At 44.4% G+C, this 25,619-nt stretch overlaps 12 protein-coding genes across 12 annotated transcripts; 4 read left to right on the top strand and 8 right to left on the bottom strand.

Annotated features, from left to right (window-relative positions):
- Window positions 1-9: 9 nt before the first annotated feature.
- Window positions 10-1,119, bottom strand: V1516DRAFT_695712 (cation efflux family-domain-containing protein; the record flags this gene model as incomplete). The annotated part of the gene is made up of 1 exon (XM_066924004.1): window positions 10-1,119. The coding sequence occupies one exon, from the start codon at window positions 1,117-1,119 to the stop codon at window positions 10-12; it is 1,110 nt and encodes a 369-aa protein (XP_066777189.1).
- A 2,356-nt stretch (window positions 1,120-3,475) lies between these two features.
- Window positions 3,476-5,232, top strand: V1516DRAFT_674575 (glycosyl transferase family 4-domain-containing protein). Its single transcript, XM_066922115.1, has 2 exons — window positions 3,476-3,962; window positions 4,020-5,232. Exons 1-2 carry the CDS (start codon window positions 3,652-3,654, stop codon window positions 5,197-5,199), a joined length of 1,491 nt encoding a protein of 496 aa, XP_066777188.1. The 5' UTR covers window positions 3,476-3,651; the 3' UTR covers window positions 5,200-5,232.
- Window positions 5,185-6,136, bottom strand: V1516DRAFT_674574 (HD domain-containing protein). The gene is made up of 2 exons (XM_066922114.1): window positions 5,737-6,136; window positions 5,185-5,649 (listed from the first exon to the last, which is right to left on the bottom strand). The coding sequence occupies exons 1-2, from the start codon at window positions 6,110-6,112 to the stop codon at window positions 5,312-5,314; spliced, it is 714 nt and encodes a 237-aa protein (XP_066777187.1). The 5' UTR covers window positions 6,113-6,136; the 3' UTR covers window positions 5,185-5,311.
- A 186-nt stretch (window positions 6,137-6,322) lies between these two features.
- Window positions 6,323-8,717, top strand: V1516DRAFT_650657 (uncharacterized protein). Its single transcript, XM_066920248.1, has 4 exons — window positions 6,323-6,512; window positions 6,558-8,129; window positions 8,199-8,340; window positions 8,393-8,717. Exons 1-4 carry the CDS (start codon window positions 6,443-6,445, stop codon window positions 8,559-8,561), a joined length of 1,953 nt encoding a protein of 650 aa, XP_066777186.1. The 5' UTR covers window positions 6,323-6,442; the 3' UTR covers window positions 8,562-8,717.
- A 131-nt stretch (window positions 8,718-8,848) lies between these two features.
- On the top strand, window positions 8,849-12,266 carry V1516DRAFT_650654 (peptidase family M1-domain-containing protein). The gene is made up of 3 exons (XM_066920247.1): window positions 8,849-9,372; window positions 9,515-9,625; window positions 9,674-12,266. Exons 1-3 carry the CDS (start codon window positions 8,978-8,980, stop codon window positions 12,165-12,167), a joined length of 3,000 nt encoding a protein of 999 aa, XP_066777185.1. The 5' UTR covers window positions 8,849-8,977; the 3' UTR covers window positions 12,168-12,266.
- A 28-nt stretch (window positions 12,267-12,294) lies between these two features.
- On the bottom strand, window positions 12,295-13,992 carry V1516DRAFT_624255 (Endonuclease/exonuclease/phosphatase; the record flags this gene model as incomplete). The annotated part of the gene is made up of 2 exons (XM_066919652.1): window positions 12,295-13,467; window positions 13,594-13,992. The coding sequence occupies 2 exons, from the start codon at window positions 13,990-13,992 to the stop codon at window positions 12,295-12,297; spliced, it is 1,572 nt and encodes a 523-aa protein (XP_066777184.1).
- A 696-nt stretch (window positions 13,993-14,688) lies between these two features.
- On the bottom strand, window positions 14,689-15,948 carry V1516DRAFT_695707 (uncharacterized protein; the record flags this gene model as incomplete). Its single annotated transcript, XM_066924003.1, has 6 exons — window positions 14,689-14,999; window positions 15,052-15,139; window positions 15,182-15,226; window positions 15,272-15,514; window positions 15,564-15,621; window positions 15,668-15,948. 6 exons carry the CDS (start codon window positions 15,946-15,948, stop codon window positions 14,689-14,691), a joined length of 1,026 nt encoding a protein of 341 aa, XP_066777183.1.
- Window positions 15,949-16,196: 248 nt separating this feature from the next.
- V1516DRAFT_624249 (Man1-Src1p-C-terminal domain-containing protein) lies at window positions 16,197-18,105 on the top strand (the record flags this gene model as incomplete). Its single annotated transcript, XM_066919651.1, has 4 exons — window positions 16,197-16,224; window positions 16,278-16,468; window positions 16,530-16,667; window positions 16,720-18,105. 4 exons carry the CDS (start codon window positions 16,197-16,199, stop codon window positions 18,103-18,105), a joined length of 1,743 nt encoding a protein of 580 aa, XP_066777182.1.
- On the bottom strand, window positions 17,694-19,331 carry V1516DRAFT_674559 (galactose mutarotase-like domain-containing protein). Its single transcript, XM_066922113.1, has one exon. It carries the CDS (start codon window positions 19,216-19,218, stop codon window positions 18,151-18,153), a length of 1,068 nt encoding a protein of 355 aa, XP_066777181.1. The 5' UTR covers window positions 19,219-19,331; the 3' UTR covers window positions 17,694-18,150.
- On the bottom strand, window positions 19,311-21,964 carry V1516DRAFT_674557 (uncharacterized protein). The gene is made up of 2 exons (XM_066922112.1): window positions 21,386-21,964; window positions 19,311-21,335 (listed from the first exon to the last, which is right to left on the bottom strand). Exons 1-2 carry the CDS (start codon window positions 21,791-21,793, stop codon window positions 19,497-19,499), a joined length of 2,247 nt encoding a protein of 748 aa, XP_066777180.1. The 5' UTR covers window positions 21,794-21,964; the 3' UTR covers window positions 19,311-19,496.
- On the bottom strand, window positions 21,965-24,131 carry V1516DRAFT_674553 (armadillo-type protein). The gene is made up of 6 exons (XM_066922111.1): window positions 23,855-24,131; window positions 23,669-23,803; window positions 23,480-23,608; window positions 23,305-23,430; window positions 22,643-23,260; window positions 21,965-22,596 (listed from the first exon to the last, which is right to left on the bottom strand). Exons 1-6 carry the CDS (start codon window positions 23,940-23,942, stop codon window positions 21,974-21,976), a joined length of 1,719 nt encoding a protein of 572 aa, XP_066777179.1. The 5' UTR covers window positions 23,943-24,131; the 3' UTR covers window positions 21,965-21,973.
- An 83-nt stretch (window positions 24,132-24,214) lies between these two features.
- Window positions 24,215-25,603, bottom strand: V1516DRAFT_674547 (uncharacterized protein). Its single transcript, XM_066922110.1, has 2 exons — window positions 25,148-25,603; window positions 24,215-25,104 (listed from the first exon to the last, which is right to left on the bottom strand). The coding sequence occupies exons 1-2, from the start codon at window positions 25,395-25,397 to the stop codon at window positions 24,335-24,337; spliced, it is 1,020 nt and encodes a 339-aa protein (XP_066777178.1). The 5' UTR covers window positions 25,398-25,603; the 3' UTR covers window positions 24,215-24,334.
- Between the last annotated feature and the right edge of the window lie 16 nt (window positions 25,604-25,619).

The raw sequence follows: 25,619 nt of genomic DNA, 5'->3' as shown, positions 1-25,619 counted from the left end.
TGAGCAACATTATCTTCTAATGTGGCCTTTGAAGTTCCCTTGGCGATAATCGATATGTACGAACGCACGCTCAACCATAGGCAGAGCCTCGATAGTATATTGCAAGGCCTCACCAAGGTCATGTGAATCACGTAGCAGCAACTTCTCGTTGACAACAATGTCAACCTCGACTTGAAGTCTGTCACCAGCATGATACACGTTTATGGAGGTGACTTTGATAATTGATTCAGCGAATCGCATACAGAGATAGGTGATGACTTGCTTGTCGAGAGAATCGGCAGTGACTCCAGATAGATTGCGAATATGCTCAAACATGGTATCAATCCACTGGATGACAATGTAAATTGAAAGACAGAGCGCGCCAAGCGGGTCGAGCCACCAGATATCAAATAAATGACCTATGACAGGAAAACAAATCGACAGCAAGTTGAAAACAATATCCGACATAGCGTCCTGCGCAAGAGCCTGGACGGAGGACGAATTGACGGATTTGCACCAAAACCAGGCGAACAGTTTCAAAATAACGGCCATCGACATAATTGCAAATGAGGGAATACCTAACTTTACAGCAACCCGGGGGCCACCGTATAATCTTTCGACAGACTCGACAGCGACCTGGAAAAACGAGACAATGATGATGATGGAAAATACAAGAACCCCCAACGGTTCTAGCCGCGACCGGCCGATAGGATACTTGAAACGTGTATTCGGGTTGGACGACTCTGCCAACGTCGTGCTCAACCAGATGATTGTTGTACAAAGAAAATCCAGTGCAGAATCAACAAGCGACGCAATGACAGACATTGAGTTTGTTAACAAGACGATTGCACCTTTGCCAGCTAATAAGAAGATGTTGATAAGAAAATTGACAACGATTGCTAGAGTCACAATGCCAGAATAATCCTCGCGCTGGTCGGCGTTCAAATACGCCTGACCCTCGACGTCGATATTGGCTGGCACTGCGTTGGACGGTCTGCTGGTCGAGCTCGACTCAGGCTGCTGTGTATATTCTCGGATCATATTTTGCGACAAGTCCGAGTCCAAAAGCATGTCTATTTCAATGTACCGCTCGATAAGCTCATTCTGAGCTTCATAGTGCCGCCGAACAGAAGCTTTCATTTTGCTCAGCTCGGCCTCGCCTACAAGACGATTTTCCCAGTGGTATGGAGAAGCTGTGTTTCCAATCAGATAGTGAGCTCGGTAGTCGTGAAATGAAGGTTGTATTGTTGAGAATCGGCGCGAATCAAACGACTTTGCGCGGTGGTGCTGTGTACTGGAGGAAGCAATATATGAAGATACAAATTGATGAGTGGAATGCGAAATGGCTTGCGATGCATTAGTGAGCGCTTGAGAAGCTCGATCAGAAGCGAGCACGCTTCCAAGAGAAATGGAGCGGTAAAGCGCGGCCAGACGGCCACCGGCGAAATCTAATGAAGACTCGGACGAGGTCGACGAGGTCGAGAGTCGCCGTTCGAGTGGAGGTGGGTGGATAAGAAGATCAGACTCGAGAGGATCATTGATGTCTAGTTCGGGAAGCTCTTCAGACGAGCTCGAAGAAGAAGAAACGATGGACGACACGGAACATAAGACCATGGGAGATTTGGACGGCAGCGAAGCGGGGGAGTCTAAGGCAGTCTGTGGATGAAGCGACTCTTTAAGAAGCGAAGGCGACGCCGTAGGAGGAAGAATCTGATCGGTCGTGTGCATGCTTCTGGCCGTGAAATTCGAAAGATCCGACGGATCTAGATTAATTTGGAGAGTGCGAGGCAGTAGCGGAGCTCGACTGGACAAGTACCAAAATGTAAACAGAGGAGCCGGAGCGCAGATTTATATGCAAACAGAGACAGCGCAAACAAGTGGATGCGTACGGTATAGGTTGTGGATGTTAGCGCCACGAGCCGGTGATGTGCGGAGACGAATGGAGTAACAGAGTGGTTTCTGGGTATGAGCGAAATAGGACTGTTGTTACTATAATCCCAAATATTTCCTTTGTAGCTTGCCAAACGAGAATCAGACTGCAAAATCTAAGATCTTGACCGATATTTGAACCAATTCAGACCCTGTTCGCACCCCCCGTCACAGTGGTGAAAACAAGATCAGCACTGCGCAAATAACCTCCGGATGGCTTGGGATGGCTTGAACAAAACAGGATTATGCGAATACGGGGGAGCACTGTCCGGCTGTCGAGGGGCAAACTACGGAACAAAGTGTCCGGCCGCAGAGCACCGTCCATGGTCATCGCATCGTTTTCCGGGTATGGCAGGCTTGCGGATATCGGATATTCCGCCGGTGGGTGTAGCATGTGCAGGACAGGCTCGCATGCCAGCACGGCAGTAAGGCCGTGTTTTGCTGCAGTAAAATAATAAGATAAAAGCAATCTGCGCCGAAGTGAGCAGGTTTAATTTTTTTGCCGAGTGGATAATGTAATACGTCTATGTATAAGCACAGAGTATCTATATCGCATATTTGCAAGTCCATATACTTTCCGGCTCACACTCAGTGGCAGACAGACCCAGATGTCCGTGATATCTGCGAATACGAGAACTGCCGGCAGCAAAGCAAGCGATGTCTAAGCTCGGGTTAACCTTGCCAGCTCGGACTGATAATGACTGGACCTGGCTGAGTCTGGCTGAAGTCTGGCTGAAGTCTGGCTAAAATCTGTCTGCTGGAGTCTCTGCTGGTCTGCTGAAGTGGGCGCTGCTGGGCTGGCTCCGGACCAGCCCAGGCGTAGTTCCTGGTCTGCCGCGCGCCCAACGAAGACTCGTTTGCACTACAATAGTCATCGAAAACAAGATCTCTAGCCCTAGGGGCTGCTGTCGATAGTCCAATGGTAACGGCCAGAGATAAGCGGAGTCAGCATACAAACTACCGGATTGGGAAGAAGGCCAATATGACCACGTGCGCATATCTAAAGAAGTTGTAGATGCTATTGCAGCTGGCGCATATGTAAATACGTATATGTATATGGATATAAAAATATTTTCTTAAAAACGTGCGTGAATATGGCTCTGTAATGGCTCTGTAACGACTGTGTTTCGGGTATTGTGTACTGTTATGGAAGGTGTGTGAAAGAAGCTGCGGACTAGTTGCTTCTTTGCTTAGCCGTGCTACTGGTCACCGCGTCGAAGTAGCTGCTTCCAATAGCGCGCCTTATAGCGCTTATATTGCTCTCATATAGCTCATCTTTTCGTATCCCACGTTTCGCTCGCATTCTCGACGTCTTCGCCATTCTCGATAAACTTGCTCAACCTGTTCCCAAAACTTTCATCATATTACGCAATTTTGGACTCAGTGCACACTGACCACAGAGCCCTGTCCTTTGTAGCGAGCAATTTATAATGTGTTATATAAGCATCAGCATTGGTGTTTGTACTCTCACTTGAGGAGCCCGTACCCGATGGATGCGGTTGCTGGGACGACGTAAACAGCCAGCTGACGACACGTAGCTCTTTGCTTTGGTCTTACTGTATTGGGTTGTATAATTATACGATATTTTTTTGACAGACCTGGTATTATCTATAATATCTAAACAGATACACGGTACAACCAAATAAGTTTACGTTTGCCAATATCACGTATGAGAACCTGGTGGTCATAGATCAGGGTTCTCCGGAAAAGGATAATTCGGATAATTCTCAACACATTGCAATAATGCCTTCCACTGCTCCTCCCTTCAAACCACTACCTTCTGGGGAAATTGTATATGGTGATCTAGCACTAACATCGACCTCAGCGCGACAGAAATCTTCGTGGCTCTCAAATCTTGCTCTTGTGGCTGTGGGAATTGCTTTAATTTGCAATTGGAATCGCAACACGCAGAGTTATGATCCTCTATTAGCCTTAGTCGGCTTTTCCATTATCTCATATGTCGTCACTCTCGTATTGATCCCGCTTTTGGGTCCTGAGTTCGTTCGTATTGGTTTTCATGGCCGCGACTTGGGAAAGAAAGACCGACCACTCATGTGAGTATGATTGGATTTAGATAAATTTTCTGCGCCCTTGATTTAACATATATCCAGTCCAGAGACCATGGGCGCCGTTTGCGCCCTCGTCTATTTAGTGACAATGTTCTTCTTCATCCCGTTCTTGTTTTATAAATACATCGTCACAGACACATCTGGCGGTGGAAATAGAGAGCAAGGCATCGACATTGGTTCAACATTGCTACACACTGGCCAGCCCATGCGCATGTTCCCGCACTCCAAGTTAGCCGAGTATCTAGCTGCTTTGCTGTCGTCCTTCAGCATGCTTGTTCTTGGTGTTGCAGATGATTTGTTTGATATCCGATGGCGTAACAAGCTGTTTATGCCTGCAATTGCTGTGCTGCCTCTTATTTTTGTCTATTACGTCGACTTTGGTGTCACTCGTGTTGTCGTGCCCAAATTCGTGTACCAACTCGTCTCGCCCAATACTGCTGAACTACCCGTCACTATCGACCTCGGCGTGCTGTATTATTTGTACATGCTTGCTCTGGCCATTTTTTTGCCAAACTCCATCAACATTCTTGCAGGAATCAATGGCCTTGAAGCGGGCCAAGCATTTGTGATTGCAATTTTCTTGCTCATCAACGACGCCCTTTATGTTCTTCCGAGCCGGTTATTCGACGTTTCACATCCGGCAACAGAAGCCCACTTGTTGTCCATGTACTTTATTCTTCCACTTGTGGCCGTCACTTTTGCGTTGCTCCGATTTAACTGGTTCCCAGCTTCTGTATTTGTCGGTGATACGTACTGCTATTTTGCTGGCATGGTATTAGCCCAGGTTGGTATCTTGGGTCATTTCGCAAAAACGCTGATGTTGTTTTTGATCCCGCAGGTCTTTAATTTTATATATTCTGCGCCTCAGTTGTTTCATCTGATACCGTGTCCCCGGCATCGATTACCCAAATTTAACATCGAAACAGGGCTCAGAGAGCCGTCCCGGGTCGCGTTTCCAGAGCCGCCAAAAAAGTTGCAGACCGTAATGCTGAAACTCCTAGCAAGCGTGAAACTGATTGATATCGAGGTTGATTCAAAATCAGGCACCGTCGTCTCTGCATCTAATATGACGCTCATCAATTTGGTCCTCACTTGGACTGGGCCGTTGAGAGAAGATCGCTTGGCGTATGTGATATTAGGCATCCAGGCTGGGACTTGTATAGCTGGACTATTGGCGCGACATACAATTTTGCCCATGATTTTTGGGCGTGATAATCTGTAGCTACTAGAGCAAAGGAATGTACAATATATTGGGTAAATATACAAGCGGGAAATCAATCTGTTTCAGATTGACATGAGCATGTAGACATAAACTGAATCGACAGCAGTCGACATTAAGTAGAATTAGCAGTAAACATAACTTTTCGTTCGTCCTCTAATTGACTCAGCCATTGCTTGACCAGTGGATGTTTGATTTTACTTCTAGCTGCCATGAAATCCGACAGTTCTACCGACTTATCCTCGACTCCGTTCAAAACATCGAATTGATATTCTGTGGTTTGTAATAAAAATTCGAACTTGTCTAAATCCTTGACAAACCGGGCCTCAGGCGTCGCACTGTTTTCGTATTCCATATAGCAGGTGTACAGCTCATCTGCTGCTGCGCTGTTTAATGGTCGAATCTGATCGGCAAGGTATTCCATTGTGATACGCTCCCGGCGATGCTTCTCATCTTTTAGCTGTTAGTATCATTCGCGCAGATTATAAAATGCTCAATTAAATCTCCATGGCAATACAAAAGGCTTGGCTAACAACATACCAGGACCAACAGGGTCATCCGGCGTAAGATCTCCCACAACCGCCTCCGCCAGATCATGGACAAGGGCTATTATTGCGCATTTTCGCGAGTCCAGATTTTCTTCAGCAGGGGCTAACATCGCCATAACCGCCATTCGATACATATGGTCTGAGATAGACTCAGCAGTTGTCGCAGACACCCCCCGATCTAGCCAGCCAGTTCGTTTCTGCGTTTTCAAGAACCGCAGAATCCTAAAAAATGACAAAGGTGCAGGTAAGCGTAGTATTGAATCTGGAATCGCAGTTGTTGGTTTCCATTTGCTATCGTCGCCATCTTTAATATTCTCGGTAATTGTAAAATCTCGAATCCCGTCTGCCGTATCACTATTACCAACCATTGCTTCTGCCAGTTTTTTTCCAATTGCGCGTGAACCGTCCAGATTCGAATCTTTCGCGCGCCTTTGTTTACTATTGTTTCGGCTCGCCACGTGACGGAAATGCACAATTAAAGAGCATTTTATCCTGCGGCGGAGAGTCCTATTTCCTAAAACGGAAAAATGCGCTCTGCTCGTGTCTGTGGTGATTTCATCTTCTTCATCGATTTGAATGTTGAATATGAGGGAAATATATTGCAAGATGATATTTATTTTAATAGATGGAAATTTCCATTTCTCGTCTATTTTCATCAACCTTCTTTTCTAGCCGTCTTGTAATACTGGAACTGCTTCATGTCTACAGAATCTAAGCTGAAACGAGTCAGAACAGGCTGTTTGACCTGTCGCGGTCGTCATAGAAAATGTACGCTCCAGTCTAAACGATAAACTCCAAACTAACATGAAATAGGTGACGAAGTTCGTCCTACATGCAATAACTGTGTTATCAAGGGTCTGACTTGCGAATGGGGACTCAAATGTATGTTCATGGACTCTAATGCGCAACATGTCTCGTCGTCTAGACACGTTTCGGTAGTTCCTCGCGATTTGCAGTTCGAGATCGTCGACGATAGTCCGGAAGACCAATATATCAACACTACCGAGAAAGAGCAGAAGCGTCGGAAACTTTCACATTCGACAACTTTTAAGCGAAAGGATGCAGGTCCCGATACTGGCACTGGCACAAGTATTTCTGCTGATCTCGACAGCGAGGAAGAAGTCGTACACAAATCGCCGTCCCATCTAGTTGTCGAGCATCAGAGTCAAGTATCCAAACGTCGTACACTAAATCGAATCAGTTTAGAAAAAATTTTAAATTCGGACGACGACGTTTCAGCAGGACTGCGACCCTACTTTTCCAGTTCGATATGTTCTGCTCCCATTAGTAATGAACGTGCAAATGAGCTTCCTCCAATTAAATCTATATTTGCGTCTCCTCCTTCTCCGCCGCGTCGAATGTCAGCAGCTTCGAGTACGTCAATGGAATATGGCTCCGAGTCAGCTTCTTCTCCTGATACAAGTGACACAAGTGATACCAGTGAATGCTCATTTCCAGAATATCAGTCGGTGTCATCGGCATCCATTAATAAATCTTATGACGATTTACATACGATCTTGATAGAATACATGATGTCAACGTGCAAGTCAGGGCCAGCTAATCTGTCATCTGTCTCAACTAATCCAAATACCAGCTTGGCATGGACCTCTGTGTATTCAAACAAAGCCAAAATACTAAGACATTTCATCACTACTGTGGCGCCAAATATATTGGATCATTGCGATGGAGATAAATATTTTGCCACGATAGTATCAAGACTTGCGTGCAGAGATTTGGCATTATTTTGTGCTGTTTCGGCGTTATCACTCCGATATCAAGAGCGCGTTGGCATAGACCATGTCACTCCTGGCTGCGTGAATGGCAAACAAGAAACTAGTACTAGTAATTTGTTATATGCTAGAAGCATTGATCATTTACTTCCTCGATCTCGATCGATAGAAACACTGGCAGCTTGCATTCTTCTATGTCACTACGAGAATCTGAATGAAACACCTCATTGCCGGCGAGAACATGTATCAGCTTGTAAAAAACTATTAGCCGCTTTAGAAAGCGATGGCATTCCAAACCATTGTCAGCTTTTTTGGTGTCTTACTCGAATTGACGTCGACACAGTCGTTATCGGTGAACAATCTACCTTTTGCAGCATTGCAGATCAGTTCGAACCAAAGATGATAGAATCAACGGGCCTGCAAAGTGCAGAATCATATTCACACTCCGCACTTGTGTTTACTTCAGAAGCAATCGCGCTAGTAGCTGAAGATCAGTCCGAAGACAAGTTCAAAGCAAGCCAACACTGGCAGGATCTCTGGACGAATTTGAAAAGTTGGGAGGCAAATCGGCCAGAGCTAATGCTGCCAATATGGACAGAACCTGGTCAGAGCACTGAACAATTTTCGACAATTTTATATTCACAAGAAGCAGCTGGTAAGTACCCTCAATTCGCTGCCCCTTGTAAGAGTTTTTGAAAGCTGATACTGATACTTAAATCTCTAGTTCTTGGAAACTTGTGGTATCACATGGCCGTTATTATTCTAATGCAAAATAAACCGTGGCAATACAAGTTTCCCCGCGAAGTCACGCCAATTCTGTGGCATGCAAAGCAGATTTGTTCGATTGTCAGTTCCAATTTGCAAATGTGAGTTCACCTTGACTTGGCGTTCGAGACTATATTCACTAATACTCCTTAGAAATGGAATCTGCCACTTCCTACAGCCATTGACATTGGCTGGGAAACTGATGTCTCATCGCAGCGAACATGCGGCAATTACAATTACTCTTGCTGATATCGAGACTAGAATTGGAGTTTCAACTAGATTATGCTTAGATGAGCTTGAATTAGCGTGGCGGAATCAGTGAGAGGCGGTATAATGTTGGTATTTCTGATCCAAGCCAGACAGCCCACGAATCTTATTATATCAATCGTACATGTATAAATCAGTACCACCTAAAAGAAATTAAATATCATTAAACAATTATCTGGCATACTAAACTCCTCCGTCTGCTAGAGCGAGCAGAAGAGTTCGCTCTAAAAGCAACGAGGCTCTATTATATAAGCAATTACCAATCCTCATGAGGGGTTAGTATACTACAAACACCTTGTGCTGTCGGAATGAGTTCCGGTAACAGATTAAAAAACTTGACTACGAGAATCTGGTTTCTATTGGATGAGCTGAGATCGCACGATAGGAGCAATTCTGCGGAAATTCGGTCCGATCCGAGCTGTGAGGGTTTACTTATTTTAAAGTCTGCTAATTGTGCTATTTTGGACCGAAATGGGGTTTGGACGGCCATTGCTTTCTGGTACTATTGCCCGTGCTATTGGCGGAGTCAGTAGTGGTAGTACATGTCTCGCAGGTATACATAGTAGAGCGCCGCAGTGTCTACGAATACTTGGATCGCGTGAGTTTGAAAGGTTAGAGACTACTGGTAGACACTTTTCTGGCTGTTCTGGCGGGGGAAGCATTCGGTCACTACCTTCATCTATATCTGTCTACAGCAGCAACATCAGCAAGAGCAGAATCAGCACCAGCAGAATCAGCACCAACAGAAAGACTCAATTATTGAATCAATCGTTGTTGTCCAAATCGCTTCATTACGCTTGTCAGCAACATCGCAGTGCACTATTGGATAGAGAAATGCTGGACGTCAGTGTTACAGGTGGATATAGGTAGGTGCTATCCTCGTCCGATCGATCATAATAGCATCTATGCCATATTATCTCTGCTCTACCAACTAGTTAGATTGATCGGTCAGAAATTCTTTGTGTATCTGATTGTATTTAGTGACATGATTCATGACTAACTTCTTAGTTCCACGGGTGAAAGGGAAATCTTACCCCAAAATGTCAAACCTCTCAATTACAATCTTACTCTGGAGCCTGATTTCGAGAAGTTCACTTTTGAAGGAACAGTTGCTATTCTGTGAGTATAAATATATAATTTTTGTTCGCACGAACTAACAACTGCTAGCCTTGATGTATTCGAGACTTCGAACGAGATCTCTTTGAATTCGATCGAGATCGAGATCCATTCAACGTCACTGAAGATTGAAGACTCTGGAGCTTCGAAAGATATTGCACCGAGCTCAACTGAGTTCAATGAGGATAATCAGACTGTCAAGTTCTCGTTCCCGGAATCTTTCAAGGCTGGTAAAAAGGTTGTGCTAACGATTAAGTTCACCGGGCTTTTGAACGACAAAATGGCAGGCTTCTACCGTTCGTCTTACACTGCGCAGGATGGCTCGACAAAGTATATGGCTACAACCCAAATGGAACCGACTGATTGCCGCCGTGCTTTCCCCTGTTTTGATGAGCCCGCTTTAAAAGCGACCTATGATATTACTCTTATCGCAGACAAGAGTCTGACTTGCTTGTCAAATATGAACGTTATCGACGAAAAGTCTCTTGAGTCGGGAAAAAAGGCAGTCTCCTTTGCTACTACTCCTCTTATGTCGACTTATCTTCTTGCTTTCATTGTTGCAGAGCTTAAATATGTCGAGACAACTTGGTTCCGTATCCCTGTTCGTGTCTACGCGACTCCAGGAAATGAGGTCAACGGTCACTTTTCTTGCGAGCTGGCCGCCAAGACGATCAAGTTCTTTGAAGAGACATTTGACATTCCTTATCCTCTCCCTAAAATGGATATGGTTGCTATTCCAGATTTTTCCGCGGGTGCTATGGAGAACTGGGGTTTGATCACCTATCGTGTTGTTGATCTTTTGTTTGATGAAAACACGTCTGGTGCCGCTACTAAGCAGCGAGTTGCTGAAGTTGTTCAACACGAACTAGCACATCAATGGTTTGGTAATCTGGTCACTATGGATTGGTGGGAGGGCCTATGGCTCAACGAAGGATTTGCTACCTGGATGTCGTGGTTTTCTTGCAACGAGTTCTACCCAGACTGGAAGGTATGGGAATCGTATGTCACAGACAACTTGCAAGCTGCTCTCCGTCTAGATGGTCTTCGTTCTTCGCATCCAATTGAGGTTCCTGTGAAGCGTGCAGATGAGATCAACCAAATCTTTGATGCTATTTCGTATTCTAAAGGATCGTGCGTTTTGCGAATGGTTTCTAAGTTTCTTGGTGAAGACGTTTTCATTGCCGGTATTCAGACTTATTTGAAACGTCATAAATACAGTAACACTCAGACAGGCGATCTTTGGGCTGCACTTTCAGAGGTTTCTGGGAAGGATGTCTCTGCGTTGATGGACTCATGGACAAAGCGCGTTGGGTATCCGGTCCTGACTGTTTCTGAGGCTGCTGATGGAAAGAGCATTACTGTTCGACAAAATCGGTTCTTGAGTTCGGGTGATGTCAAGCCTGACGAAGACGAGACCTTGTATCCCGTTTCGCTTGGCTTGCGTACTAAAGCCGGTGTGAATGAAGATCTTATGCTGACCACGCGAGAGACTACTATCCCTATCGACGACAAATTTTTCAAGATCAATGCGGATCATTCTGGAATTTACCGTACCGCGTATTCTGCTGATCGTCTGGCTCAGCTTGGTAAGGACGCACAATCTGGATTATTGTCTGTTGAAGACCGTGCTGGACTTGTGGCGGATACTGGGGCGCTTGCCGCTAGTGGCTATGCGTCGACAGATGGTCTTCTCTCTTTGGTTTCCGGGTGGAAGAATGAGAAGGATTTCGTTGTTTGGGACGAGATTATTGCTCGAATTGGTGCTATTCGTAGTGCGTGGTTATTTGAGGATGAAGACGTAAAAGCCGCATTGAAGAAGTTTCAACGGGAACTTGTTTCCCCTAAGGCAAATGCGCTTGGCTGGACGTTTGATGCCAATGTGGGTCATGTTGAGCAGCAATTTAAGAGTTTGATGTTTAGTTCTGCTGGTACGGCAGGTGATGAGGCAGTTATTGCAGCCGCAAAGGTTCTATTTGCTAGTTTTGCGGCGGGTAATAAGTCTGCTATCCATCCAAACATCAAGGCTGCTGTATTTTCGATCGCACTTCAGAATGGTGGTGATGCGGAGTGGGATGTGATTCATCGGACGTATTTGAACCCAATTAACAAGGACGAAGAGAATACTGCTCTCCGAGCCCTCGGCCGGACGAAGAGTCCAAAACTGATTCAGAAGACGCTCGATATGATCCTGGATGGTAAATCTATTCGGGCTCAAGATGTGTATCTTCCTATGGGTGGGCTACGCACGACAGTTGAAGGAACTCGCGCATTGTGGTCTTGGCTTGAGTTGCATTGGGATGAGGTGGAGAAACTTTTACCCCCAGGGCTTTCGATGCTGTCTTCAGTTGTGTCTCTAGCGACTGGTGGGTTCTGCAAGCAGGAGGATGTTGATACAGTGGAGGCGTTTTTTGCAAAGAGGAACACGAAAGGGTATGACAAGGGTCTTGCGCAGAGTTTAGAGAGTGTCCGCTCGAAGATCCAGTGGGTTGAACGCGATGGAGAAGTTGTGAAAAAGTGGTTGAAGTCGAATGGGTACTTCAATTGACTCGCATCGAGGATATAATTAGATAATATTATTAGCTAAAACGACGAGTAGTTTATATCAGTTCTGGAAAGTAGAATAGTTAAACAAAATAGTATAGTATAACAGTAGAAACAAAGACTTGCCATGATTAGACAGGCAAAGTCGTCGGCTCTGGCTGAGCAATGGAATAATGGCGACGATATCTAGGCGCTATGCGATCCACACCGAAGATTAATGCAAGAATACTTGTTCCCTTATTCACATGCAAAAACTCCGCGATAGGATCTTTGATTTGTAAATACAAAGCAAGAGAGATGACCAGGTAAGTGATGAGCCATAAGAATCCTGGGACAGTAGCGAAGTAATAATTGAAAAATCCGATGAGAGACTCCAGTTTTCGCAACTTGCCCATGCGTGCATAGCGGTGACTAGTTTGTGCGGACATTTGATCGGTTGTGATTTTGTAGAGAGCGCGAAGCTGGCGCTTCTTTTGTTCTGCCTGCTCTAATTGTTCCGAGGAAAGAGACGGAGCGTTGGCGTCGGCATCGGTTTCAGTCTCGGCTTCACGCTCTTTCTGTTGCTCATCATGCATTGAATTTGTGATCTCGTCCTCAGTAGTCGTGGCAATTCCTTTCGTAGCGAGCAGATCGCCTATCACAGACGATATCGGGCCCGGAGTAGTTGCGAGCGGTATTTCAAGGATGGCGTAGACAGGAAAATGGTCAGACCCTGCAACGGAGGGAATAGAAGAGTACTTTAGCACGGAGATAGATGATGCTGAAGAAGAGTCATCCTCGAAACCATCAAAATATAGTACACGATCACACCAGCTTGGGACTCTCGAACTAGAATAGGCTTGGAAATCAGATTCGACCGCTCCATTTTTCAAGGGCCGTTTGATCTTAAAGGTCGGATCAAATGTGATATCTGCTTCCTTGAATCCCCAAAATGCAGTGGCTTCTTCAGGCTTATCTGCGGAGATCACGGTGGAAAGCTCATCATCCGGTAACCACTCTAAGAAGGATGATTCCGGAAATGGCCATGTCCAACCTTTACTGGCGACGGTAGTGGTAGACTCCTGAACATCAACACGATAGTTCAAGTCACCAGCAAAAATCAAATGACAGTTGTCTTTATAGAAGAAATCCCGGTCGCGTTGCTCATCATTCTGCGCAAACGAAGTGTATTCGTCTCCCGGACTGAGTTCGCCAAAGAAAGCCAGTTTGCGCGCAGCGTTGACAAAATTTGAGTCGCGCACATGGCGTTTACCGGAATGAGCAGCAAAATGAGCAGCCACAAAGGTCAGTTCGACTCCTTCGAACTTCGGCTCGGACGAAGCAGGAGGAAGTTTGCGAACGCTGATCGGACCGGTCTCCTTAGTCAGAACTAAATCGTCACTATTCTTGTTGGCGTCGCTATCCGCGCCCAATAGTTTGCGGGCTAGCACGGTTAGACGAATTGCGCAAACTCCTTTGAGCGCGGTCGACATCGCACCAAAAGAAACCGCGCTTGTTCGGATATCCGAAATCTTAAACTCGTCGTCACGGTCGGCAGCAACAAACAGCGCACCGAACGTCGGACCCACGCTCGACACTACGACTTGCTTGTATCCACCGTCGGTCAGCGAGATCACGGCCTGCACAAATGGTGCAAGATACTGTTCTGAATTATCAAAGTAGAATGCATCATGAACAGGCGTCAGCTCTTGTAGGGATAGAAATATGAATAATGGCGGGGTTGAATCGCTTATCGTGTCGACTGCTTCAAGTAGTGCTGACCGAATGCTGCCATACGAATGCACGCGTCTGTTGCAGTTATAAGTGAATACCAATGCGGTAGCGGACATCTTTATTACTTTCAAATGAGCCTGTTTTGATCGGTATATTTTGAGTCAATTGTGAATCGGTGGATCAAACTGAACAAAGCTGGGGAGGCCTTGATTGATGTAAGGGAGTTATCATTCCTACAGTATAAGACGGTCGAGAACCCAATAGTCCTGGAATATATTATGTAATAAACGATATTTAATAATTCTTTGAAATAGTTTCATTTGTATTTGATATGTTAATAATAATAAGTCGACTAACTAAGACTATCATTCAGAACTTTAGGTATCACCTAAGACCAACAGTGCAAAATAATTAATTCAATCATAGCAAATCATCCGCTCTAACACAATAACTCAAAACCGTAAACAACCCAAAATTAAGATTCCATGATTAATACAATAACCATACAAATATCCAATGAAAATATATCCCTTCATCGACATTCAGCCCTCATCGCTCTAACTAAATAGAACACGGAAACGAGAGCCAAACTTCCTATTCAGGACCTGGTTTTCAACACATTCGTTCTCGAGAGAAACCAACCAGCTTCATTCAAGCAGTCGGCATGGCAACGGAGCTCCTTGTCTAGCGGCCGAGCACCATCGTGGCAAAATTCTCCCTTGCTTTTTTGATCGAAGAAAAAAGAGAGAAAGATCTGGAAAAAGAGCGGAAAAATTGAAAACTTTATACTGTAGATTGATCACGTGGGAAGCTCATGTCCTGCCATCCTCTCCTCTTGATCTCGTCCATGAACCCGCTCCAGATTGACGCGGTTGATTCATTGTCAACGCGGACAGCGACATAGAAGCTAGACCGCTATCATCAATCAGAATTGTATTGGCCAGTTCACACGTCTCTGCGATATCGATTTGTTCCAGTGATGTGCGCTCTGCCGGTGAGATAAGTTCACGTCGTTTGGTCGTGATCGACTTCAACACCAGACCGAGTTGCACTTCTGAGATTCGGTTTCTGGGCAATCTGGGATTCCGGATATACCTCCATGAAACGTCTCGCGCACCGTCGGCTGAACTTATTAGTAACGTAATCAATCTAGTCCCTGTTTAGATCCAGCATACCTGAAAAGGCCAGAACGTATGACATCTTTTTCCCCCAGCCTTGCTCATATAATCGCGGGTTATCCCAAGCAGTTTCACAAGGATCGGCCTGATTATTAGTACATTATGCAAGGTTCAGAATCAAACATACGTGGATCCATCGTTTCTGAGCAGTCGAATACACTTCGACCCATACCTATGTCGTTAGTAATAAATTTGAGGCAATCAAAGCCATGCATACATGATCTTCCGCGTTCCAAATCCATCGTGTAGTAGACCCTAAAGCTCGACACAGTAATGCAAAGCAATTCGCCCATTCTCCACATCGTCCCTTGCGATACGTTAGCAATCGTCTGGGCTTCGAGTAGCGTGGGAACCGGATCGCGGCTCCACAAGAAGTACACTCGAACAGCTCGACTCTGCCTGCTCCATCTTGCTGTTCTCCGTGAGTGGGCGCCGTAGGCCCTTTCGGCCTTGAATCAGCCTAAATTGCTATCAGTAACCTCCTCGAAAAGCTCAACAAAGTGACGTACTCCGCAGATTTCACATTTAGGCGAATTGACCCATTCAAATAGATCGTTCCTAAACCATCTAACTATTAGCTCTAAAGCGGCCTAAATAGCTTGTCATATCATACTTGAGTAGTGCTCGTATCAAATGATCCTGCATACTCCACGACGGATCCTGTAATACAGCTGCCTCGGCCTGTTCATAGAGAGCTGCAAGCGGCATAATATCAAGTGCTTCATCCAGTAAGTCCGAGTTCTCGTATTCCATAGGAACTTGACTCAAGCTCTTGATCTCTTGAACAAAGGCAACCGGGGTACGCTCCAAAGCCAACAAGTTCTCGTTGTACGCAATAGTCGTTAACGACCTGAATCTGCGCGCAAGTATGCTTTGCCAGCTCTCGGAATCCATTATTGTTGGTAATCCTGTTAGATAATAGAATGCTGTAATGCTGTAATGCTGTAATGATATTACTATGTACTTCAATGATGAACGAAATCTGGACTCGAATTAGGCAATCCGTAAACAAAGATCTGGTCTTATCAGGTCAGGGTTGACGATACTCTGACTTACAGCTATTCTGTTTATGTTCTGTTTGAGCTGAACTTGAAGTCAATTGAACTCACTCGTATTGGGCCGTTAAAAAAATAATTGGAAAGATGGATGATTTGTCGTATCTCGAACCGGGTAGGTGTTAGCCTGAGATCTGGCAGTTTAGAATTCAGATATTAACGCGTCAGGCTTCGAACCGTCGACTCTGCGCGTAGCAGATCTCCGACGAATCCTTTTATTCCACGAAATCTATTTCCCATCGTCAGCCAAAAAAGCTATGTTGGTCGATTTGTTTGAGACCCATATCACCCCAAATTCATCTACGCTTCGCCAGAGCCTTATCACGTCTCAAGGCGCTGTTCCGGAGATTTTAGACGCAGTAAGTATTTATGACAATCCTGCGATGCAAATAATTATATTAAAATAAAAAAATTCATTAGCACATCCAATCTGTTACTGGAATTGATTCCGATTTGAAACCACTTGCCCAGACTCCTCGACGCCAACGGGCATCATCTCCACGCAAACCGCGATCAACGCGTCGAGTTCCCGACACCAACGAACCCAAAGAAATTAAGGTATTTTTTTCTCTTTTATGTCTTTTTCAAAAAGATATTAATGAATTATTAGGAGGAAATTGTCAATAAAGATGACGACGAAGGATCACCATTTTCGTCAAAAAATCCATTTCAATCACCGAGACCGGAATTGAATACTAAGACGAAGTCGACTTCGAAGTCATCAAGTAAATTGAAGGCACGATTACCGGAAATAGGAGTAGACTCAACTGAAACGCCATCACGACAATCTAATTTGTTCAATCCTGAGATTTTTGACAAATTGGATTATCCTGAATCTGACCAGAGGGACTTTGAAGTTGACCAGAATCCATTCGATGAACAAGACGAGGAGAGGAATGAGGAAGAAAATGGCGAGCTCTCTGATTCCATAGAGGAAGATGGCGAAAATGCTGACGAAGAAGAATTTGATGTATCACATCTGGATGGATCTAGAGATACACGACCGTTATCCGTACCAATTCAGTTATTCACTACCTGGATCTGCTTCATCTGTCTTGTATTTTATGTTTCTTGGTTTTGTAGAGAACGCTTCAGGATCGGATACTGCGAGATAGCTGGCTTAGGCCGGCTTGTTGAACCCGAACGTCATGGTCTTGCCTGGCGGTTGAATCCTTCGTGTGTCGCCTGTCCCGAGCATGCACAATGCCATCCTCATTTTGTCGCCGTATGCGACGCGGATTATTTACGTGTTGAGAGCTTATTTTCATTCAATGGCTGGCTGCCGATTGCACCAACTTGTGTGCCAGACACGCTGAAGTTGCAGCGATCGCGAATTCTAATGAACGAGGCTCTAATAGTACTCCGGCGGAAGTTTGCAGAAAAGGAATGTACTAGTACGGACAGTTTAGACCCGACTATGTCAATCACGGACCTACACGATCGTTTATATTCAATGAAGTCTGCGACGCTATTAGATGACGCGTTCGAACAACTCTGGACACTCATGTATAACGATCTTGAGTCGCAGGAGGAAATTTATTTTACAATGGACCATGAGCGGATAGGGTCAATGGCTTCAGACGAGTTTCCATTTTCTTGTGTTCTTCGACTTCAAGCGGGTGAGTTTATAACAGCAAATCTAACTAAACTCGTGTCGATTGCACTAGTTCTAGTAGCGAGTGGAATATTATATTTCAATGTGTCGCAAATGCGCACGAGACAAGTCAGAGTGAAGCAACTCTCCAAGCAAAGTCTGGACCTCTTGATTGACCAGCAATCTAAATCGGATGCTGATTCGACAGGTCGGACAACAAGGTTTATCGTCATGTCCCAGCTGAAAGATAAGCTACTGTCGGATGAGATTGAGGACGCCGGAGAGCGCAGACGACTTTGGCAATCTGTCCAGAAAAAAGTAGAGGCAAATGCAAATGTAAGAAGTCGTCAGATGGAAATTCACGGTGAGATTATGAGGATCTGGGAATACACGGGGATCTAAACCATACTGAAGAGAAATTTCAAAAGCAGTAAGATGAATTTGTATTTAATAATATAACGAGAACTTCGTTGTGGATCCGTACGGCTGTGATTTACCGAGAATGACCATGCCGGCGTATTTTGGCATATGGATTGCGTCGACGTACCGCGAGCTTTCTAAACAGAATCCGCACCTTTTACCGTAAAGACCGGCCACATTGACTCCAGTCCCGGTGTATAACTGAAAAGCAGGGTCGGTAGTTTGTCCGTCAAGATGGATTCCTGTCACTGGATGATATGCATTCGCCATTGTTCTTAGAGGAAGCGGCCTCGTGTCAATGGCGAGTAAGTCAGGGTTATCGGGATAGACAAAACAATGATCGAGATTTGGTTCCGTGGCTGTCATCCGAACTACATGGTCCGCGTCGGCATCGAGTGGATATTGCGCGATAGCACCAGTTGGGATCTGGTTCTCGTTGAGCTCAAGATACAGGTCAGTTCCCAGCTGGAGCTCTGTGCCAGCAATTGTAGGTTCATTGCCTATGTTGAAATATGAATGGTTTGTCAGATTGACGATCGTATGCTCAACCCCTGCGGGTCCTAAGAGCGTGGCCCCGTACTCGATGTTTAACGTTGCGCCGGTTGCCATACATTCGAGCCAGTAACTCACACAGACTTCGATCTTACCAGGAAATCCTTCCTCCATATCTGCAGAAATATACTTAAATTTGATCACCGGTGTCGCGTCAGGCGTCGGCGCGCCCAAAATCTCAGGCTCATCAAAGACGATCTTATCATAACCAATTGAACCTCCATGTAGACAATTCCCTCCTCGGGTTGGCGTTAACTTATATTTGGCACCGTCGAGCTCGAACTCTGCGCCAGCAATCCGGTTCGAGACCCGGCCTATCAGTGCACCGAAGAATGGGTTGTCTTCTCGTTGGTAATCTTTACCATCTTGGAATCCGCACACTACATTCTCGTACTCAGCTGACACCGACCTTCGAACTTGGAACTTTACCAGCGATGCTCCTCGGTTACTGAATGATGCTTCAACAAGTCCATTAAAAGAGATCAGAGTGTGGAGCTGGTTGGACTCGTCGGCAGAGTCAAATAATGTTTGCATATATGCCATCGTGAAGCGTGATCTATCTAATCCGTAAACTATCTGCTGTGGAATTTGATTTCATAATATATCAATTATATAGTTGTATTGATTTTGCATAAGTTCACATAATTAAACAAGTCATACAAATAAAATATATATTATAATAAATAACCGCAAGCGCAACCGACTCAAGATTAGCCGCGACTTCCCAAATAAGAGAAGCCCCTGTACAATTGAGAAACACCTGCATATTTACGCCGAAAATGGGAGACTCTGATCAGAGCACTTCATTGAAAAACACAATACTATACATACGAATTAAAAGATAATCCTAACAAGGATTCTAGTTCCCCGAAACCACTCAAAAATGCAGACTCGAGGCCATTGGGTATTTGATGAAATAATGTGTTTGCATTTAGTAATTGGCCGTTCGGTAGCGGCACAGTCAAGGGAACAGACATTGGATCTGATTGAGCGCCGATAGAATCATAATTAAGCAAAGTCGCATCAGGTTCGGAGGCAAGAATGCTTGAGTCAAATAGGTTGCCAAAGGCAACATTCGCCTCATCAACCTCAGAATCTGCTGGCGGTTCGGTAATTGGCGTCGACGATGAGGAAGCTAGGTCGATAGCGACTCCAGTTTTCTTGGCTTCTTTCGCTAGTTCACGCAGTTTTAATAACCGACTGTATTCGACAACCATGTTTCCATTGCGATCTTCGTCGAGTCGTAGCATCTCGATTACGGTGATCATTTGCTCCGAAATTTCTAGTCGCTCATCTTCACCTGCCGCGCGAAAATCTGAGAGTCGGAAGCCGACGCGCTGCATGATCTCGTCGAACTCGACAGCAATATTCCGGGTTGGCCGAGCACAAACATCGCGGTAAATAATCATCAGTGAATGGAACTGCGGAATAAGAAGCAGATGCCATAGACAGTCACTGTTCCGGTCGAGATCTTTTATCAACATGTTGAGGAGTTTCACCACTTTCATCGACGACAAAACCGCGTTGAATACGATTTGATCTGCACTCGAAGTGCCAACTGAAACGCTCTCATCTGCAGAGGATTCCACGGATGAATGCCGCTTTTCGCGCGCATGTATCCGTTTCAGTGCATAAGCTATATGTATCACCATCAAATATGTCTTTTCTGAGACAACAGCCATGGTAGCCGTTAGTACTTTCTGCACCGTCCGAAGATAGTCCATATCTGCACGAGGCGATAGCTCAGAAAAAGACAATGTGGAAATCAGTTTTGCATCCCGCCGCATGCCTATCCGCGTCTGGTCCATCTTCAGCAGCATATACTCGACCACGTTTTCGTCGCTTACACGAGCGTTGATAAAGTCATCGAAAATGGAAGATAACTGTAATATAAACTTGGTAATACCATTCCGCCCAATCACAAATAGTGCGTCTTCGTCAAGCATCCCTTCAATCTGCGGATCCTTTACTGTGTATGCTGAAGACAGCATAGTCACAGGAATGCCAGAGCCAAACGAAACTAGCCCATCCAAATACCGAAACGTCCACCAAAGATTTCTCCGTAACCTTACCTGCCAATCAGGTAGTTTCTGGCTGAACATGGAAGGATCCCAATGTAATCCCATCGACTGTGAAATTCGTATCAACATAGCTAGTGTGGCTGCTCGTGCGGTGCTTGGCTCGCTATACTGCGTGATGAAAACGAGTTGTGCAGCCCACAAAGAAAAAATTGTGGGTGAGCCCAGAAAGTCAGCCACTTGAAGCGCAGAATCTGCTAGTGACCGGTAAGTCTTCAAGTTAGCTTCTAATGGGTCTTCGGCGAGAATCCGATTTTGATCCCTTCGCAGTAAATACCGAAGCTGCGCATTCCGGCCTACCGTGGCTCCGTAGAGCATTGCAAACACAACGGTAAAAAACGTGTCTTGCTTACGGTACGCTCCTGAGTCCGGAGCCTCTAGTTCGCGCCAGAAACGCTCATAGAAAGGGTAAAAGTCCGTCTTGGAGCAAAGAGGGACGATGGGATGCATACATCTGAAGTAACAATCAATCAGATCGTCACACGTAGCTCTGTCAGGCATATACATGCGCACAAATTTATCTCGAGCATCTATCGGAGAATTCTCCAATTGTTGTGAACTATCATAAAAAACGTTGCTGTACTACTGCCGTGTTAACGAATCCCACACATGGCACGACGGAAAACACATACTCTTGGAAAAATTGTTGGCCAGTGGAATATAGTACAAAAACGTGCAGCTCCGGTTTCAGAATTGACCAAGAGATCTCCTAATACTTGTGGTCCTTCTCGTTGCTGTTGATGACCATCTTCGTCTTTCTGCTGACGACCAAACGCGTTTTCAAATTTCCGCTTGGGTTGGTTGGTGGCGACCGTCGTCGCTGACTCATTAGATTCTTGAATATTCTCTATTTTACCATTCAGATTTTCACTGCCGTCTTCCTGATATTCGCAGGGCACATTCCTAGCCAAACACTGACTACAGGTGGGTCGCTCTCGGCTGCATTTTACTCGGCGGCTGGTACAAGCTCGACATGTCCGCACTTTGCGTACTCGATGAAGTTGTTTTGGACCTTCTCCAAATTGTAAAGTTAGCTCCATGACGATCTTAAACCCATCTTACAAAGAAGTCTGTGGACCATGCAGATAATAGGGTCAAGAGAAAATACAGAATGTTGTCACTTCTCCATGTGCATGTGACTGCAGTGGTATTGTTCCAAACGTAGCTGTCCATATTATATAAATATTAGTTTAAATGGTCATTTTAAATCATGTCAAAATCTAAATATTGCTAATACATCTATTGTACAGAAGGGCCAGTTCCGAATTCAGATCTGCATCTTTGCCAACCAAAATCACTAGTGTACAAATATTATGTCTGAGTCTATCATCTCCAAAGTCCAATATCTGGGTTAGCATGGACACTGACTTATTCTTGCGGTGAAGTTGAGCTCTTGTCATCACTCTTGCCTCTTCATTTCGCGAAAGTAATGCAAGCGACAGAATGCTTTCTGATAGTAAGACCACTGTATCAGTGAAATTTCCAAATTCGGTTGCGAGATCAATGGAAATATCTAGTAAACTTTTCGACAGGATATTCGTTTCTTTGAACATATTTATCAACTGCTCTGTTTTAATGGTCAAGCATAGAGACTTAATCAGTGCGTTATATAATCTAATGATCTCGACTTTAATAAGAATGTCAGTTTTTTGGCTGTACAATTCAATTGCTTGATTAAGAATGTCTGGATATTGTTCAATAAGTAGTTCAGCATTACCGTCATAGTTCGTTGTTAATACCCGCAACAATCCCAGACCTGTCAGAATAATTTCTGAAGAGTTATTTTGAATCAATATTTGACCTGCCTCGATAGCTTTATCCGATAGCAATCGTTTATTTACTTCTAGATTTGTTAAACAACCGCTTAGCCAGAGAACAGAGAGGCATACCACTTATAGCCAGGTTTTTCAAAAAGCCACCCGCAGAATAAAGCTCTGCTTCCGATTGTGATGAATGTACGATCCGCATAAGATCTTCATGAATACCTTGCGCAATCATATTTGTACTGCTAGATTCGGTAACGCAGAGATTGCCTAGTAAAAGCAATCCCGCGTTGACGAGAGGTGCCTGACTTGTATTAATCCATGAACGCCATTTTGTTGTGAGAGATTGATTGTGTTGGATATCTTCGAATTGACTTGTTTCTGATATTTGCGTGAATACAGCCATCATTCGTTGTACCAAATCATTTTGTATCTGGTCACTGATTTGATCATTAACCTGGAATTCACTGATTTCAGAATCTCTTTTTTGAGAATTATTGATATGAGAATCACTGATCGAAGAAATAATACGAATATCATTGATTTGATCACAGAGCAAATCAAAGGCTTTGCAAATCAATGTCAGCGGCCGCGCATCATTCACTACTGCCAATTTTATCACCGAAGGTATCGAGAACAAGTTGGCAAGCAGTTCGACATATTCTACCACATTTGAATCACTGATTGTCTCCAGCATCCCTGTAATTTGTGCGACATTTGCGAGGTCCTCATCCACTACTGACTCTTTAACTGTTAGCACTATCCTACTAAGTAATCGAAGACAATACCGTTAGTGAAGATCAAATTCAGGACTCGCCGAGAGTATGTCAGTGCTATATTATTTGTATCTGTTCTCAATATCCTGAACAATATTTCGACAAAACCTTCACTGACCAGGACAACCTGCGCAGGTTCTAGAGGCTGGTTACTATACTGCGATTTTGTCACAAGGAGAGGGAATACCAAATTCATTGCAGAGGTTGAACATAACAATCACTCCAGTCGACCTTATTTGTGTATCCTGATCGTCTAAGCACGATTTCATCGCATGTTCAAATCCGTGAGCTCTCAAAAGTAAGTTGCGATTGTAATCTACAGCAAGTGTTAAGTCAATTTTCATTTCAATTTCGTCGTAAATCTCTATGTGGTTACCATTATCTGCAACAGTGTTTCCCAGCACTCGAAGACATTGAAATTTAATATTCTTTCCGATTTCAGGATCCGAGAGTAGGTTAATAATTGTTTGCAATAGCCCGTCAACCTTTCCTACTTTGTCGCGTCCAATCTCTTTTGTTGGTTAATCTACCATTTTGTACTCTCTGGAATTATAACTCTCACCATTGGCGGCTAATTCCGCTACTTTTAAAAGGACTTGGTCAACCTGATCTGGATCCGACAAATCAAGTCCATCCAAGAACTCATCCATTATTTCTTTTGCTTGATCCTTGCAACCATCACTATCTACTCGCTTCCGCGCTTTCCTGCATTCTTTGAATACAATTAAATAAAATAACTGCGAAATCTATTCTAAATTAATTACTTCTATTTTTACCGTTGTTTTATCTTTCGCGGCGAGTTTCGCGATATTTCTGGCGGCTGGCGGGCTGTTGTCGGGGTTAGCTCTTCCGAGGAGACCTAATTATAGCGAACTTGGAGAGGCGGGCTCTAATAATAACCGTTCCATACATAATTAACTATCGTAATAATAATTAGTTCTATTTCGAGATTTTTTATATTAAACTAAGTTTTATTATTTATTTTAATCTCTTATTTCGTAAGTATTATGTAATGTGAAGCGGTACAATGATTGTGAGATTACTACGATAAAGCTTTCGAGATCTGTTGAATTAATTTAGTCGTCCGATCGATTAATACCGGTAAGGCGCCGGCGTCGAAATCGTGCTTGCTCGTTCTGGTTGAGAGACTCGGACATGACCGATTACAATTGTATTGCTCGTGATTGTAGTCTTCTTGTTTCTGTTTTTGTTTCTGGTCCTGGCTGTGATGTGTTTGAACTCCCTGTTCCGGTTCCTGTTCCTGAATTTCCTCCCCACATTCGTGATCAACATCCCATATACTATCATCATTGATATCTAACCCAAGCGAACTAGGTGATCCTGGAGGTGATGTCTTTGAGGAGGACAGCGAAGGTGTGAAGGAGTCATTTATACGCGGTCGAAATACACCTGAGATATCTTCCAGTAGCGACCGCTCAATATCTTCCGAATACCACGATTCGTGATTACTTGATTTCTTGGCCTGTAGTTCTGTACCTTTGCTCTCAGGTTCAGGATTCGTCCAGAATATTATTTCGGGCTCTTCATCGTGTGATTTTGACGTATCGCTATCTGCCAGGGCGATTATTGCAGCAGCTTCTTCGAGTAACGTTCGGGGAATATTATTAATTCCAGCCTGCTCTTCAATATTAACAAGCAGTTGCTTTAGCTTACTGGCAGCCGCGGCAAATTGTCGTATATTGTCCAGATGCCTGCGAACTGTGTGCTGAGAATCTTCAATCCTCGCAGGAACTGTGAGAGAAGCTTGTAGTGAGGGAGATAAAAAGTCATCATCCCATGGCTCCGGAGCAACTGGAGATTAGTTTAATTGTAGAAGAATATCATACTGACTTACTTGTTCTACCTTGACTAGAAGAAGGTAGAGATCTCGGGGGAGTAGAGGAAAGCTGTATATTTGAAAGGCCAATATCTAGAGACTTCATTTCTTCGTGTACTTTGCGCTCTACTTGCACCTCTGAGCTAAGGAGGTCATGTTCTCGGGGAGTACAGTTCCTATCGAGAACTGTGCAATCATCTGAGTGAATCGAACCAAAATCAACAGAATCAGAATCGAACTTCGGACCTGACAACTCCAAAGTTGCCATGCCAACACAACTAACTTCGAGCGTGATTTAGGTAATCCTACAACAACTCTTCAATCTTGAAAATATTAAATGACCAAAAAATAAGTAAGACGAGTATTGACAACAAACGCGATAAGTTGTTTACTTGCTGTGACTTCGCGTCTATGTAAGCATAAGGCTTTTGTGTAAAGGCCGTGCAACAAATACTTTTTGCCATATAAATGATTATTGAAAATTAATTTG

The sequence above is a fragment of the Lipomyces oligophaga genome (assembly GCF_038497815.1).
Source record: "Lipomyces oligophaga strain CBS 7107 unplaced genomic scaffold V1516scaffold_4, whole genome shotgun sequence".
NCBI lineage: Eukaryota > Fungi > Ascomycota > Lipomycetes > Lipomycetales > Lipomycetaceae > Lipomyces > [Lipomyces] oligophaga.
Note: the sequence above shows the minus strand (reverse complement) of the source record. Positions and strands in the feature narration are given on the sequence as shown.

What these genes read in the sequence shown, in the direction of transcription:
- V1516DRAFT_674557 (XM_066922112.1), bottom strand. Translation starts at nt 21,793, where the DNA reads ATGGAGCTAACTTTACAATTTGGAGAAGGTCCAAAACAACTTCATCGA. An exon ending in GGCCAACAATTTTTCCAAGA is followed by an intron (nt 21,336 to 21,385) that starts GTATGTGTTTTC and finishes ACACGGCAGTAG; the next exon opens with TACAGCAACGTTTTTTATGA.
- V1516DRAFT_674559 (XM_066922113.1), bottom strand. Translation starts at nt 19,218, where the DNA reads ATGGCATATATGCAAACATTATTTGACTCTGCCGACGAGTCCAACCAG.
- V1516DRAFT_650654 (XM_066920247.1), top strand. Translation starts at nt 8,978, where the DNA reads ATGGGGTTTGGACGGCCATTGCTTTCTGGTACTATTGCCCGTGCTATT. An exon ending in AGTGTTACAGGTGGATATAG is followed by an intron (nt 9,373 to 9,514) that starts GTAGGTGCTATC and finishes CTAACTTCTTAG; the next exon opens with TTCCACGGGTGAAAGGGAAA. An exon ending in GAAGGAACAGTTGCTATTCT is followed by an intron (nt 9,626 to 9,673) that starts GTGAGTATAAAT and finishes AACAACTGCTAG; the next exon opens with CCTTGATGTATTCGAGACTT.
- V1516DRAFT_674574 (XM_066922114.1), bottom strand. Translation starts at nt 6,112, where the DNA reads ATGGTTGGTAATAGTGATACGGCAGACGGGATTCGAGATTTTACAATT. An exon ending in GGATGACCCTGTTGGTCCTG is followed by an intron (nt 5,650 to 5,736) that starts GTATGTTGTTAG and finishes AACAGCTAAAAG; the next exon opens with ATGAGAAGCATCGCCGGGAG.
- V1516DRAFT_674553 (XM_066922111.1), bottom strand. Translation starts at nt 23,942, where the DNA reads ATGGATGAGTTCTTGGATGGACTTGATTTGTCGGATCCAGATCAGGTT. An exon ending in AAACACTGTTGCAGATAATG is followed by an intron (nt 23,609 to 23,668) that starts GTAACCACATAG and finishes CACTTGCTGTAG; the next exon opens with ATTACAATCGCAACTTACTT. An exon ending in GAATTTGATCTTCACTAACG is followed by an intron (nt 23,261 to 23,304) that starts GTATTGTCTTCG and finishes TAACAGTTAAAG; the next exon opens with AGTCAGTAGTGGATGAGGAC.
- V1516DRAFT_650657 (XM_066920248.1), top strand. Translation starts at nt 6,443, where the DNA reads ATGTCTACAGAATCTAAGCTGAAACGAGTCAGAACAGGCTGTTTGACC. An exon ending in TCGCGGTCGTCATAGAAAAT is followed by an intron (nt 6,513 to 6,557) that starts GTACGCTCCAGT and finishes AACATGAAATAG; the next exon opens with GTGACGAAGTTCGTCCTACA. An exon ending in ATATTCACAAGAAGCAGCTG is followed by an intron (nt 8,130 to 8,198) that starts GTAAGTACCCTC and finishes TTAAATCTCTAG; the next exon opens with TTCTTGGAAACTTGTGGTAT.
- V1516DRAFT_674547 (XM_066922110.1), bottom strand. Translation starts at nt 25,397, where the DNA reads ATGGCAACTTTGGAGTTGTCAGGTCCGAAGTTCGATTCTGATTCTGTT. An exon ending in TTCTAGTCAAGGTAGAACAA is followed by an intron (nt 25,105 to 25,147) that starts GTAAGTCAGTAT and finishes ACTAATCTCCAG; the next exon opens with TTGCTCCGGAGCCATGGGAT.
- V1516DRAFT_674575 (XM_066922115.1), top strand. Translation starts at nt 3,652, where the DNA reads ATGCCTTCCACTGCTCCTCCCTTCAAACCACTACCTTCTGGGGAAATT. An exon ending in AAGAAAGACCGACCACTCAT is followed by an intron (nt 3,963 to 4,019) that starts GTGAGTATGATT and finishes ACATATATCCAG; the next exon opens with TCCAGAGACCATGGGCGCCG.